This window comes from Rhinoderma darwinii, chromosome 3 (assembly GCF_050947455.1).
Source record: "Rhinoderma darwinii isolate aRhiDar2 chromosome 3, aRhiDar2.hap1, whole genome shotgun sequence".
NCBI classification, from domain to species: Eukaryota; Metazoa; Chordata; class Amphibia; order Anura; family Rhinodermatidae; genus Rhinoderma; species Rhinoderma darwinii.
The window spans coordinates 357936039-357951627 of record NC_134689.1 but is presented as its reverse complement, the minus strand read 5'-3'; the positions used below and the strand labels follow the sequence as shown (position 1 = coordinate 357951627).

The window sequence follows — 15589 nt, the reverse complement described above, 5'->3', positions numbered from 1 at the left end:
TGGGATTATGCAACTGCAACCAGGGAAGGCCTAAAACCAAATCGGACGATAATCCCTGCATCAACAGTACAGAGCACTGATCCAAATGCATGGAGCCAACAAGGAGTTCAAAAACAGGGGTATGCTGAGTAAAATAACCATTAGCAAGAGGAGTGGAGTCGATACCCACTACCGGAACAGGTTTAGGCAAATCAATCAAAGGCATAGCTAGAGACATAGCAAATTCCACAGACATGATATTAGCAGAAGACCCTGAATCCACGAAGGCACTGCCGGTAGCAGACCTACCACCAAAAGAGACCTGAAAGGGAAGCAAGATTTTATTACGTTTCATATTTGCGGCAAATACCTGTGCGCCCAAGTGACCTCCCCGATGATCACTTAGGCGCGGAAGTTTTCCGACTGCTTATTCTTACACCTAGGACAGGTGTTCACTTGATGCTTGTCATCCCCACAATAGAAGCAGAGACCATTCTTCCTGCGGAACTCTCTACGTTGTCGGGGGGACACGGAGGCCCCGAGTTGCATAGGTACCTCCGAGTCTTCCGTGGAAGAGCGAAGCAACGGGACCTCGGGAGGCATCATGGGGGAGTCAGAGGAGAAAACACAAAGACGTTCAAGTTGTCGTTCCCTGAGACGTCGGTCAAGTCGTACGGCTAAAGCCATAACCTGGTCTAGGGAGTCAGAAGAGGGATAGCTAACTAGCAGGTCTTTCAGGGCGTTCAACAGACCCAACCTAAACTGGCACCTTAAGGCAGGGTCATTCCACCGAGAAGCTACGCACCACTTCCTAAAGTCAGAACAATACTCCTCAACAGGTCTCTTACCCTGACGTAAGGTCACCAGCTGACTCGACAAAGGCAGTCCTGTCAGTCTCGTCATAAATGAGTCCGAGAGCAGAAAAGAAAAGATCAACGGAGGAAAGTTCAGGGGCGTCGGGAGCCAAGGAGAAGGCCCATTCTTGGGGCCCTTCCTGGAGCCGGGACATAATTATACCCACCCGCTGGCTCTCAGAACCTGAGGAGTGAGGCTTTAAGCGAAAATAGAGCCTACAACTGTCCCGAAAGGAGAGAAAAGTCTTCCGGTCCCCTGAGAACCGGTCAGGCAACTTGAGGTGGGGTTCAAGAGGTGAGGTGAGGGGCACTACCATTGTAGCGTCAGGCTGGTTGACCCTCTGAGCCAGAGCCTGGACTTGCATTTGCTGAGCCAGGGTCTCAAGGGGGTCCATAGTAGTGTGAGGGACCAGGGTAGACTAGGTATATGGGCTTGTGATTATGTAATGATAGGGGTAGGGAAACAGACAAGTGAGCCCTAATCTACCCGCCACTCAGTCCCTGCATACTTGCAACGACTCGCCCTAGGCGACGGGGTACAACTGGGCGACGGTCCCTACGCTCAATAAAGGCACAACAGACAAGGGTACACAGAATCTAAGGGAAATGGGGCAGTTGCCCACGGCAACACCGTGAGCAACAAGAGTGGTGAACGAGCCGACTCAAACCAGGAGTGTACGAGGTACCAAATGCAGAGCAGGAGAGTAGTGAACAAGTCGAGTCAAACCAGGAGTGTACGAGGTACCAAACGCAGAGCAGGAGAGTAGTCAGTAAGCCAGGGTCAGTATGAAGCAGGGTCAAATAGTTCAGAAGCTGCAGCAGGGCCAGGAAACCAAACGAGAAGAATCACAAGCAAGGAGGAACAGGAAAGGCAGGTATAAATAGACAGAGGGCGGGAGCTAGCTCCGTCTGGCCAGGCTGTGATAGGCTCTCCCACTCCTAAGCCTGCCATCCTGAGTGGTGGAAGATGGAGTCGGTCTCACAGACATAGAAGCAGGTGCAGACTGATTACCTATGGGCGTTGACACAGAAGCTGTGCCTGGCAGATCCTTTACAGTTGGTGTCTTTCATTTGGAGGGTTTAACAAGGTAACTGCTGTCTTTCGTGCTACATATCTGTCTCTCCATCAAGATAAGGTGGTGCTCCGCATTGTACCATCTTTTTCATCCCAATGTGGTCTCCTCATTCCGCCTTAATAGTTTTGCCATTATTCTGCCCGTCTCCTGTGTGTTTTTATGGAAAACTCTCTTAACAATGTGGTCCGTGCCTCGCAGGTCTGTCTCTCGGTCACTTCCTCCTTTCGTCACTTTGAGTGAGTCCTTATTCATGGTTGCAAAAGGTCCCACGAAGGGCTTGCTGGCCTCTAAGGCTACAATCACCGGATGGCTGTGGTTGACTTCGCAAAATCTACCGGCGCAATAGGAAGGAACCCCCTTCTGGGTGACGGACCATTCTACTAGGGCGCTTGATGCTTTCTGGGCTGTGCGCCTACAGGTTTCAGCTTTTCAGTTTTGCAAGGTGGGTACCTGGTTTTCTTTGCGCACTTTCACAAAATTCTACAGGGTGTATACCTCTGCATCCGCAGATACTTTACTTGGTTGCAAGGTGTTTAACGTATCTGTGGAGTAGCTCCCACCCTTTTTTTTGTAATGACGTTGATAAGGTTGTTCATCAGACATTGCATTCTGCTTCTCCTACTGCTTCTGTATAGACTAACTAGCTCAGTTCCTGTAAGAGGGGTCAACACTTATTTTTTTCATTAGGGCCACGCTTCCTAGTGTATACACATGGTCTGTACCCCCCCCCCCCAAATGGACTGAACGAGAAAAGGATTGTACGGTGAGTATTACAAAAATCCTGTTTTCCTCTCTGCTTCTGCATGCGAGTTCTAAACTCCTGGCTTTGTCAATCGCGGCCATTCCTTACGCTCAGTTCCACACCTGTCCGCTTTAAAGAGGAATTCTCAACCGCTGGAATCCAGTTGTGGTTTCTTCCCCGACCATGCCTCAAGGTCGTTCCTTCCTCCCGCTTTGCTGGTCAGTCCTAACATTAGACGCCAGTCTTTAGTTTTGGGTGGGGAGACTTCCAGCACATGACAGTGCAAGGTGTATGGTTGCCAGAAGAAAAGGGACTTCCAATTAAACAATACGTGTGTCTAATCCACTGGACCGCCCAGTTGGAGGGTTGTCGCATCCAGATCCAGTTGGATAATGAAAAGGCAGTTACCTACCTGCCAAGCTGCGGGCCCTGCCCTGAAGGTTGTCAGCCGGAATCCTGTCGTGGGCAGAGAGTCACGCCCCTGCTGTATAACGGACTTCCTCAACCGTGAGCGTCTAGATTCAGGAGAATGGTCTCTACATCAGGACATCTTCGAACACCTATGCGCCCGCTGGGAAACTCCAGACTTGGACCTACTGGCATACATGTTCAATTACAAACTTCCTCAGTTTGTAGTTTGGACGCAATACCCGCTGCCTTGCCCAGACAATCCCCGGTACCAGTCTTCTGTATGTCCTTCTTATCCTGTCGCCTCTTCCCAGGATTTTCAGGCGAGTCAAAGCGGAGGTCATCCTGACCATTCTGGTGGCTCTGGACTAGCCTCACCGGGCGTGATCTCCCCCTGGATGTCCCATGGTCTGTGTCCCCCAATGACACAAGCTAGAAAAGGGGATTTTATTTTTTTACTTCTTAATTTTATTCTCAAGATGGGTGTCTAGTGGAGCTGGTGGATGGGTTCTTCTTACTTTTTTGTTTTGACCCACCTAGGGTTGTTTTGCTGTTTTTATTTCCAGGTTTACTGTAACACTTGTTGTTGGCTTCTATTAGTTGCTTCTACTGCTTGTGTACAAACTGGTTAGCTCATTATCTGCAACACGGTTATAGTATGTGTACGAGGCACAAATGCTTTTAGCTTAGTGTCCGCCTCCTAGTGTTAGCAGCATATACTGTGTCCCCCAATAAACTCGTCAAGAAAGGTATTATTTACAGTCAGTAATAAAAAAAATCCCCTTTTTCAAGTCTGCGTTAGGAAACAATTGCCGCTCATCCTGCTTATAATTTTTTTAATACCCTACATATTTTATGAAAGGAGTGGAAATGACAATAAAAGCATCAGTAAAATAAGAAGAAATACTATATCTGCAGTCAGGATGAGAACATTTTATTCTATCCCTTCCAGGAGTATTTATATCACTACTTGGGATTACACTTCAGAGATACTGTCTTAAATAATAAACAATATTATTTCTTGGATAAATAGGAGAAGAACAATTGTGTGGGTTCTGGTCTGTATGTCTTAAATAATTTACAGCTCTTAGAGCAAAATATTTTATTGATTCAAAGCCACCCAGTAGCTGAGCAGTAGACAAAAGTAGATTTTATTGAAAAATACCTGAACACGTTTAACGCACACCTGTGCCAACTGATATTTCATGCTAGGGAGGCACTAGTTTTTGCAATTCCAGTCTCAACCACAGAAGGCTGAAATAAAGTCAGGGTAGTGTTAAAACAGCGATTGTATGTAGGAGGAATAGATATAGGGTGTGCAATTTATAAATTTAACATACGTCAATTCCCCTGAGAGGAGAAAAAAAAATTAGAGGAGTTGCTGATAGGAAAAAAAAACACTTTTTTTTTAATTTAGACTTTCTTTTTAAATGGACACTAACTTTTCAAACAACTTATGCTAATCAAATAGTATACCTGATATAGATATACTATATTTACTTACTGTTAACGTTTAGTTGTTTTATCAATGCAAATTCTGTGTCAAGTTACTGCTACTAGGTGTACCCTTCTTGTAATCTTCTGTCCAACTCCTATTGTCAAGTAAATCCATCCCTAGCTACAGAGCAGAGCATACAGACTACAGAAAGTGGTTGTGTGTCTCTTCACAGCCTGCCAATAGAAGTCTATAGAGAGGGGAGGAGGGAGCTAGGAGAGAGACACACACAGACTAGGGATGCACGGTGCATCGAAACTTCGATACTGTTTCGATACTGTGCATCCCTAAACGGTTCAATACCGCTATTTCCTGTATTTCGATACTGAGCTGCGCAGCCGCACAGCTCAGTATAGTAATACATGAATGTATGGGAGCGCGGCTGCGGCTGTGTAATTCAGCCACAGCCCCGCTCCTGAGTAATGATAAGTTTGCGGGGTCAGGGTGATGCGATGCGGCCAGCGCTGCACTAATGAGCGGCGGCACTGGAGACAGAACATGGCGGGCGCTCTACAAAACACCCCCATGTTCTGTCCTCAGTGCTTGAACTGCCGCTCATTAGTGCAGCGCCGGCCGCATCACCTCATGCTGACCGCGCGCGCACTTCCTGTCAGGAGCGGGGCAATGGCTGTATTACACAGCCGCAGCCCCGCTCTATAACGGCGGAGATCAGAGAAACCTCTCATCTCCGCCGTTATTCCCTTGAATGCTGCGATCACAGTTGACTGCAGCATTCAGGAGAAAATGAGCAGGGGGGATGCCCCTGGATCGCGTCACAGGGAATTCCTGTGACGCGATCGAGGGCCATACCATATATGGGCAGACAGCCCAGGGTCTATTGACGGACCCCAGGGCTGTCTTACCATATTTCATGTTGTTAGGACATACCCAAGTATGTCCTAACAACTGCCTGTGTGCTATCTGTCCACAGGCTAATATACTGGCACATATCTGATATATGTCAGTACATTAAAGTTTAAAATTAAAGTAAAAACAAAGTATTGTTAAAATTTTTAAAAAATACACATTCACCTTTTTTACAATAAACATTAAAATAAGTCTCAATACATAAAATATTCACACATTCAGTAATGGCGCGAACAACTATTTTTTTGCATCATTTATGATGTGTACGCTGTAAAAAAATGAAATAAACACTGCTTTCTATCACTTCTTATTGTGGGGCGCGAGGTGCGATGAATTTAACCTCCATGTTCCTCACATTAATAGTAATTAACCCCATCATGTACCTCGCACATTAACCCATTATGACTGAGAAACATGATGGGATTAATTACTATTAATGTGAGGCGCGTTCAAAATTCATCACACGTCGCGCCTCACATCAGAAAACGGAAGAATTTTTTTTTATTATTACTCTTGGCAAAAGTATCGAAATTGGTATCGAAATCGCAATACTAAACGAAGTATCGGTATCGAAGTCCAAATTCTGGTATCGTGACATCCCTAACACAGACAAAGCCATACAAGTCTTTGGAGAGCGGAGGAGGGAGCAGGAGCAGACTGAGAAAGATATACACAGACGTGGTGCAGCTTTCTGATTCTCCGCTACACTGCTAAATTACTGCTAAATGATCTCGTCCAAGACGGTTCAGTATAGATAATAGCTGTAAGGCTCCGCCCACTAGATCAATGACAACTGTGAATTAGAGCCTGCAGAGGGAAAAACTGCTACATGCAGATTACACGTCATATAATGGCCAGAAATAGTTTTATTCCTCATGTACACACATATGACATCATATTCTGAAAAGTCACCTAAAAAGTAAACTCTTCCTCAATGTGTCTGAATTGTGTTTCCTGACCAACGATTATTTCACTAGTAAAACTTTTTTGAGGAGAGATAATGACTTAGCGCAAAACATCACGTAACAGAAGCTGAGCCCCACGTTACAGCTGACACCCTACTGTAACAGCAGGAACCGGAGCTAGCTCCGATCCTCTCCAGTAACCCATTAGATGCCACGGTGAAAAGCGACCGCGGCATCTAGGTGACTTGGAGGCATCGGCACCCCTGCGATGCTATCGCGGGGGTGCAGATGCCTTCATATCACCTAGATGCCTAACAATGGCCTAAAATGCCTTACAATGGTCTCCTGGTCTGCTAAGAACAGAACAAAACCAAAAACTCTATTGAAACCTAATCAGAATTCCAAAATAATATTTGCAAATAATCTTTATTCGTCCCCAATCAAGGACAAATTACCCCGCTACCATTATTACCAGGCATAGTACAAAACAGTATAAAAAACATATATATTAAAAACCGTCTCAGGTGAAAAGAGCCGCAATAGTCCAATATGAATTATATTTATCTCAATGGATATTCACCAGGGGACGAGTACCTAGGATCAAGCCCCACTGGGAGAAACACCGGTCCAGTCTAACAAAAGTGAAGAAGTGCAAGAAAATACAACAATTAGGGCATTGTCAAAAACCTCCGATTATCATGATGGCAGATAGAGAAATAACACCTGAGGAGACACCTCGACGCGCGTTTTGCACCCTTCGTCAGGAGTTCGTCCTAATGAAGGGTGCGAAACGCGTTGAGGTGTCAAGTGTAGGTTCTCCATCTGCCATCATGTCCATCGCAGGTATTTTGTGTGGCATTGATATCTGTGTTACAAGCAGATACATTTGAATTTAGAAAAATCATTTTTTTTTTAAATGTTCTCCAAATTTTGGTCTTTTTCACAAATAAACACTGAATGTATCGATCAAATCTTAGCACTAAGGCGTCGGGCCCACTTCAGTTTTGTTCATCAGGGTGCTATCCGTTTTTTTTTTAACTGATAGCACCCTGACACATTCATTTCAATGGGGCCATGCACACTTCCGTTGTTTTGACGAAACCGTGCAGCAATTCTGTCAAAAATAGGACAGGTCCTACTCCTGTCCGTTTTTGACGGAACAGTCTCAGCATTTTCATTGATTTGGTCTGTGAAACAACGGGCTTCACACGGAAGCCACCCGTGTGCGGTCCGTGTTTCACGGATACGTCATTAGCGTCCGTACAACGGCCGACGGAAGTGTGCATGCAGCCCAACAGTGCAATTTGTCGCTTGAAAACAATCTCAGAATCGCGTGAATAAAGCATTCCAAAGTTATTACCACATAAAGTAACACGTCAGATTTGTCTGTGTCCACAAGGCCAAAAAAGGCTGTGTCATAAATGGGTTAAATTATTATTTCACGTGTAGTTGGATCCCCTCTCTTGAGCAGATCTTGTGCAGATTCTGAAGGATGACCGATGTTCATTGAATAAAATGTCTTGATTTCTGTAGACGTCCGTTAAATAGGTTATCCAATCAGGACGACCCCTATTCCCTACTTAAGGCGCAACTGGACATCAAAGAGCAGTGGACTACATAGCCGCATGTAATACTACATTTTCCCTGTAGTGGCTGCTGCAGGGGAAATGAGAAGCCCACAGGCACTCTCAGGTGCTGGACCCGGCTCTCATATTCACTATAGGGAAAGAAGTATATATATATATTGGGGTTCCCTGGAGACCACGCTCATCACACTAGATTTCTTTGTGTTTTACTGTGCAGGAAAAGCATGTTTGATGAGACGGCACTGGACAGGGATCTGGAGACGCTTGATGAACCAGAAAAGGCCTTAGTTGATGGATTCCTGCTGCACTCCTTGAGAGGTAGCATGATTTTAAATTTTTTATAGCTGTATAATCACCTATAGCTAGTTAATTTATTTATACTGTACAATCCACAACCATGTGATGATTTAGATCATGTAGGATCAGTAATACAACCAGTGGTATATGCGACGTCTGAAGGTGGGACTTGTACTGTCCTTATGTTGTGCTTTAAATATACAGAGCGGTGTATGAGAAAAGCCACGGAGTACTTTGATGTAATTTATTTGAGTTTGAGGGTACTTGGCTTAGAAACACTGGTATAAGCTACCTATGGGTAATGACTAGGGAAGGGATGAACACAAGTTAAATGGTTGGCACTTCTTTTTCTTACGTAGTAGTAAAGTAGTATAAGCGGCACCCATTGTATAAGCGGCACCCCACTATATGGACCATGAGAGGGCTTTAGGGTTTAATATATATAGTCTTTAGGTGGAAATGTTTTTTCAGTGCATTCATAATCATCCCAAAAAAAGCCTCTTTAATTTATATCATTTAAAATATATAAAGAACGTGTTGGTTTTGAGAGCGAGCATTCAGTAGTTTATTGTTCAAAGATACCAGCATGATTTCCGGACCGAGGCCTTAGACAGGTCTGATACATTGTTAGGAGACCTGTATCCGTGTGTCTATATTCACTTGATAAGCGTTAAACACACCTAAAAGCATTGAAATATTTATTCTGTATACGCCATTGTATGTGGCACTTTCATGATCGCTGCCTCCTTGTCCGGTGACACTCTTATTTTTTTTTTGCTTTATTAATGTCTGACTGAGGAGATTAACTGCACTCAGAACCTGAACGTTTTTATATGTATGCAGATTACTCCAAACTCTTGCTGCCTTCCAACCCTGAAGGAAAACTGACTAACCCCATTTTAAGCCAATGGGCCTTTCTCGGACCCCTTTTTATGCATACGGTGCAGTGTATTTTTCCATCAGTTTATGCATTCTTCCCAGATTCTGCCTTTTCTTTATGTTTTTGTTCAGATTTCTTTCCTGACCATGTTTTGTGGTTCACTGGCATCTTCTCTACGTTATTTCGTTCCTTTTCTATAAACTCTTCCATTAACATTGATTTTAACCCCTTAACGACAACCAACGTATGGGTATGTCGTTGTTGTTAGGTACTTAACGCAATCCAACATATGGGTACGTTGGAGCGTTAAGTGGTCACTGTGTCTAAAGACACGGTGACAGAGTAAAGATGGTGACAGCAGGCCACCTTTACACATGGCACAGGGTGGTGGCACCCCCCCCCCCCCGGATCTGCGATCGCCGCGATTGGTCGGTCAGACCGGCTAAACACGGCTTTTTGCGGCTATAACCTATCACTGTGCTACAGGGCACAGTGATACGGTGGGGATTGGTGCTGTCTAGGACGGCACCAATCCCTGCCATGTACTTGTAAGGCAGAAGTGATGGTGCCACCCCTCCGATCGCTACCATTGGTTGGTCTGCATAGACCGACCATTTGTAGACATGGCTGGCATTTCAAACACCCTGTACCAGCTCTGCCCACGACATTCCGGTTAGGAACGGTGAGCAGAGCAGGTGTGATAGTCTGTGAACCGAATACTTACCCTTGCTGAGGCCTTCTGTGCTGCAATCGTCCTCTTCTGCATCTTGCTGTGTGATCACTGACTGATCATCATCATCAACTGTGCTGCTACTGATTTTTTTTTATCAGCAGCACTAGTGATTCCTGAATTTCTCTTTCCCAGTCCCTCTTCCAACCCCCCCCCCCCCCCCCCAACCATCACTGATCAGCAATTTTTGGCACAGGACATTTTTTTATTGACCGTTTTGCACCATCTCCGTGTGTGCGCCCTGCGGCCACGGAGTGCTGATCAGTGACCGACATAACTGATCAGTATCTGTGGTAATTTTTTATTTTTTTTTACACCGGTTTTGTTTTTTTATTTTTCTGCCAGCACCATCTCTGTGTGTTTGCATGCAGCCTCTGAGCGCTGATCAGTGACCGCCATCACTGATCGGCATTTGTGCTCATTTTTTGGCACAGTTTTTAGATTTTGGGCCTGTTTTTACTGCACCATTTTCTTGTGTGCGCCCTGCGGCCACTGATTGCGGAGTCCATAATCGGCCTCAGTGGTAGTTTATTGACGCAGGTTTTTTTTGGCCCTTTTTTTTTTTTTTCCCATTTTTCCGCCAGCACTGTATCCGTGTGTATGCCCTGCAGCCCTTGAGCGCTGATCAGTGACCACCATTACTGATCGACATCTGTGCGCATTTTTTGGCGCATGTTTAATTTTTGGCCTATTTTTACTGCACCATCTTTTTGTGTGCACCCTGCGGCCACTGAGCGCGGAGTCTATAATTAGCCTCAGTGGTAATTTGTTGACGCAGGTTTTTTTGGCCCTTTCTTTTGTATATAAAACTGTAAAAAAGTTAAATAAAATATAGTTAGGTGTAGCTAGTACCTGCATAGGTAGGACGTTAGGGTAGCGGTAGTTTAGGTGTAGCTAGTACCTGCATAGGTAGGACGTTAGGGTAGCGGTAGCTTAGGGGCAGCTAAGCTAGTACCTGCATAGGTAGGGCGTTAGGGTAACGGATGTATAGGTTAGCGTTCGTTTTATAATAAAAAAAATTACATAGCATTTTAGGTAGATTTAGCTATACAATTTTTCTAAACTTCGTGTCAATTTACTGTAGTATATTTCTTATACTACAGTTTTTTTTCTAAAGTATAGTGCTACATTTAGTGTCAGTGGTTATAGTTTGTCTAATTTGACTGCAGTATAATTTTTATACTACAGTTTGTTTTTTTTAGCACTAATATATGGCGTTACAGATTTAGCGTCAGTTAGTGGTTAGTCAGTCAGTTAGTCAGTTAGTTTTTTTTTACTGAAGTTCGTTCACTAAATTTTACATAGCTTAGTTTTATAGTTTTAGTCTAAATTTATTGCAGTAGTTTTTATACTACATTTTTTTTTTTTTTTTAGCAAATTCAACGTCACTAAATTTTAGTTAGTGTCAGGTAGTCAGGAAATTCTTTACAGTTTTATATTGCAATAATTTTTTGTTACTGAAGCTTGTTCAGTAAAAAGAATGTATACTTTTTTTTAATTCAGCAATTTTGAAATGTAAAAGCACAACACACACAACGCCCTTTGTAAAAATAAAGTCAGGGTTACACGTGTTGAAGCACTACACACCACCCTAATAAAAATTTCCCAATCATCCCAAGGGGTCTATTCAGCAGAGGAGGCATGCGTCATCCTGGCCTCTGACACTAATTCCGCCAGCGAGGGAGAGGAGGAATTCGGCCCATACATCTTGTCCTCCTCATCATCCGGTGTTCAGGAACCCCCGCAAAGGTGACCCAGGACATCAGCTGAGGCAACCCCCCAGATACGTTACCCCATGTGGAACCCCCCTCCCCCCGAGAATTATGGGCCTCAGATCCCTGAATTCATAGGCAGCTCAGAAACTCATTTTGAGACTGAAGGCCTCACAGAAATAGATTTTTTTAATGTTTTCTTCAGTGAGGAATTAGTGAATTTAATGGTGGCCCAGACCAATTTATATGCGCAGCAATTTATTGCCCAGAACCCCACGTCATCATATGCTAGACCCTTCAAGTGGACTCCTGTAGATGCAGCGGAGATGCTCAAATTTTGGGGCCTTGTGCTGCATATGGGGCTAGTAAAGAAGCCACAGATCAGGCAATACTGGAGTACAGATGTTTTGTACAACACCCCAATTAACCGCATGGCAATGCCCCGGACACGCCTTGAAGCTATTCTTAAATGACCGCCTATTCAAAATCAGGCCAGTTGTTAATCATTTCTTCACTAAATTCAAGAAGCGTATACCCCCCAAAAGAACATTGTAATAGACGTGTCCCTTGTGCATTTTTAGGGTAGGCTAAAATTCCGCCAATACCTGCCCAGTAAGAGGGCAAGATATGGGATAAAAATGTACAAACTGTGCGAGAGTAGCTCAGGTTACACCTACAGGTTTATGAAGGGAAGGACTCCAGGATTGAACCCCAGTCGTCGTCCCCGCCCCCCCCCCCCCCCATCCTGGGAGTTAGTGGGAAAATAGTGTGGGATTTGGTGCACCTATCACTATTATGTGGATAACTTCTACACCAGCATCCCATTGTTTAAATGCCCCTCCACCAGAAATACTGCAGCATGCGGCACAGTGCGCAAAAACCAGAGAGGCCTCCCTAAAGCACTGCTTGGCCAACGTGTCAGAAGGGGTAAGAGCAGGGCATTATGCAGCGAGAACGTGTTGTTCGTCAAGTATAAGGACAAGAGGGATGTCCTTCTCTTGACCACAATACATGGGAACGGCAGCGCCCCTGTCCCTGTACGGAGGTACCACCACAGTGACCCACAAACCAGATTGCATCGTGGGCTATAACAAGTACATGGGAGGAGTTGATCTCTCAGATCAAGTGATGAAGCCCTATAGTGCCATGAGAAAAACAAGGGTGTGGTACAAAAAGGTGGCCGTGCACATGGTACAGATGGCATTGTATAACGCTTACATGCTATCCAAATGTGCAGGCCGGACAGGGTCATTCCTTAATTTTCAAGAGGAGATTATCAAGGTGCTTGTGTTTGAAAACCAGGCAGGGGAGGGCCCAAGCTCATCTTCTGAAAGCGAGGGCGCCCGTATTGTACCAGGGCAACACTTTACCGGCATCGTTCCCCAAACTGGAAAGAAGAGAACATCCCAAAAAAGGAGCAGAGTGTGTAGCAAAAGGAGCATAAGAAAGGACACCACTTATCAATGCGACCCCTGCTCCGAAAAACCTGGCCTGTGCATAAAGGATTGCTTCAAGGCTGAATTATTAATTGTATTATTTATATACCCTTTTATTATACTCTGATTTGCTGTACACAACTTACACATGCCCCCACATTATATATTGAAATACCAGTACATACGGCCAAATTCAAATAAATGCAGACAAAAAAACCTGTGGGGTCAAAATGCTAATTATACCCTTAGATAAGTACCTTGAGGGGTATAGTTTTCTAAACGGGGACACTTTTGGGGTGTTTGCACTGTTTTGGTCCCTCAGGGGCTTTGCGATGGCGCCGCAAACCAATCCAGCAAAATCTGAATCCCAAATAGCACTCCTTCCCTTCTAAGCCCTGCCGTGTGTCTAAATAGCAGTTTATAACCACATGTGGGGTATTGCTGTGCTCAGGAGAATTTTCTTTATAAATGTTGGAGTGCCTTTTCTCCATTAGTTCTTGAAATGAAAAAAATGTAGGTTTAGCTTAATTTTATTGGAAAAAATTTAGATTTTCATTTTCACGGCCTACTTCCAATGATTTCTGCAAAAAAACCTGTGGGGTCAAAATGCTAACTATACCTTTAGATAAGTTCCTTGAGGGGTGTAGTTTACTAAATCGGGTCACTTTTGGGGGGTTTCCACTTTTTTGTCCCCTCATGGGTTTTGAATATGTGAAATGGCCTCCGCAAACCATTCCAGCTAAACTTGAGCTCCAAAAGTCAAATGGCACTCTTTCCCTTCTGAGCCCTGCCGTGTCTCCAAACAGCCGTTTATGACCTCATGTGGGGTATTGTTTTACTCAAGAAAAACTGCTCTGCAAATGTTGCAGTGCTTTTTCTGCTTTAGTTCTTGTGGAAATGAAAAACAATTACTAAACCTACATTTTATTGAAAAAAATGGAGATTTTCATTTTCTCTGCCTACTTCCAATAATTTCTGCAAAAAACCTGTGGGGTCAAAATGCTCACTATACCCCTAGATAAATTCCCTGAGGATGTAGTTTCCTAAATGGGGCCACTTTTGTTTTGTTTTTTTGCTGCTTTGGCACACAACGCCTCTTCAAACCTGACATGGTGCCTTAAATATATTGTAATAAAAAGGAGGCCCCAAAATCCACTAAGTGCTCCTTTGCTTCTGAGGCCGGTGCTTCAGTCCATTAACACCCTAGGGCCACATGTGGGATATTTCTAAAAACGGCAGAATCTGGGCAATAAATATTGATTTGTGTTTCTCTGGTAAAACCTTCTGTGTTACAGAAAAAATGAATTCAAACTGATTTTCTGCAAAAAAAATTAAAAATTTGTAAATTTCACCTCCACATTGCTGTAATTCCTGTGAAGCACCTAAAGGGTTAAGAAACGTTCTAAATTCTGTTTTTAATACTTTGACGGGTGCAGTTATTAAAATGGGGTGATTTATGGGGGGTTTCTAATATATAGTGCCCTCAAAGTCACTTTAGAACTGAACTGGTCCCTAAAAAAAAATAAGGGATTTTTATGATGAAAAAATGCCAACAGTTGGACTGAGCTAGCCCTTGTTGTATCAGAAAACAGGCATTTTAATAGGCAGAATAGCGTAGCTTATACCCTTTTTTTTTTAATAATGGGTTATTTACCATTAAAGTCAACGAAACCATGTATAGAAATTATTATCCATTATGCTTTCCATTTTGTCAAATGTTAGTGTGACCTGAGCCTCATTTGTGGTCCACACCAATGTCTGACAAAGCTCGCGCTCACCTACCTACCTGCTTTCTGATACCAGATTTGTCATGTCAAGTTCATATTTCACGTGGTCGACCCTTTTTTATATACAGTCCATTTTCTTCCATGTCTTTCCCGCCGTTCATGGGAGTGGTAAGTTTGTTGTGTTGTTCCATCTCATCAGAACTTAAGACTATTTTGATTTTGTCTTATTCATTCACCTTTTCTTACTTTGCAGTTCCCGATCCTTCAGTTTTCATGTGTAATACTCATTCACACTTTCTTTTCTTAGACCCAGCGCTCTCCTCTTGTATTCTATATGATTTTAGGATCTTTACAACTCTTGCGCTACGGACTGATAGGGGATAGATGGCTGAGTGATGGAGTTAAAGAGGCTCTGTCACCAGATTTTGCAACCCCTATCTGCTATTGCAGCAGATCGGCGCTGCAATGTAGATTACAGTAACGTTTTTATTTTTAAAAAACGAGCATTTTTGGCCAAGTTATGACCATTTTCGTATTTATGCAAATGAGGCTTGCAAAAGTACAACTGGGCGTGTTGAAAAGTAAAAGTACAACTGGGCGTGTATTATGTGTGTACATCGGGGCGTGTTTACTACTTTTACTAGCTGGGCGTTCTGATGAGAAGTATCATCCACTTCTCTTCAGAACGCCCAGCTTCTGGCAGTGCAGATCTGTGACGTCACTCACAGGTCCTGCATCGTGTCGGCACCAGAGGCTACAGTTGATTCTGCAGCAGCATCAGCATTTGCAGGTAAGTAGCTACATCGACTTACCTGCAAACGTCGATGCTGCTGCAGAATCATCTGTAGCCTCTGGTGCCGATGTGTCCTCGCTCGTCTGACACGATGCAGGACCT

General features: G+C 44.0%; 1 protein-coding gene across 3 annotated transcripts in view; it reads left to right on the top strand.

Moving 5' to 3' along the window:
* Window positions 1-15589, top strand: part of LOC142749936 (glycerol-3-phosphate acyltransferase 2, mitochondrial-like) — a 161064-nt gene that overhangs the window by 116575 nt on the left and 28900 nt on the right. For all 3 annotated transcript variants that reach the window (XR_012882510.1, XM_075858551.1, XM_075858553.1), the window contains exon 13: window positions 8130-8230. Coding sequence is in view for 2 of the 3 variants with exons in the window: in XM_075858551.1 (XP_075714666.1) it covers window positions 8130-8230 (101 nt within the window). In the remaining variant the exon portion in view is untranslated. The remainder of the gene's footprint in view (window positions 1-8129; window positions 8231-15589) is intronic.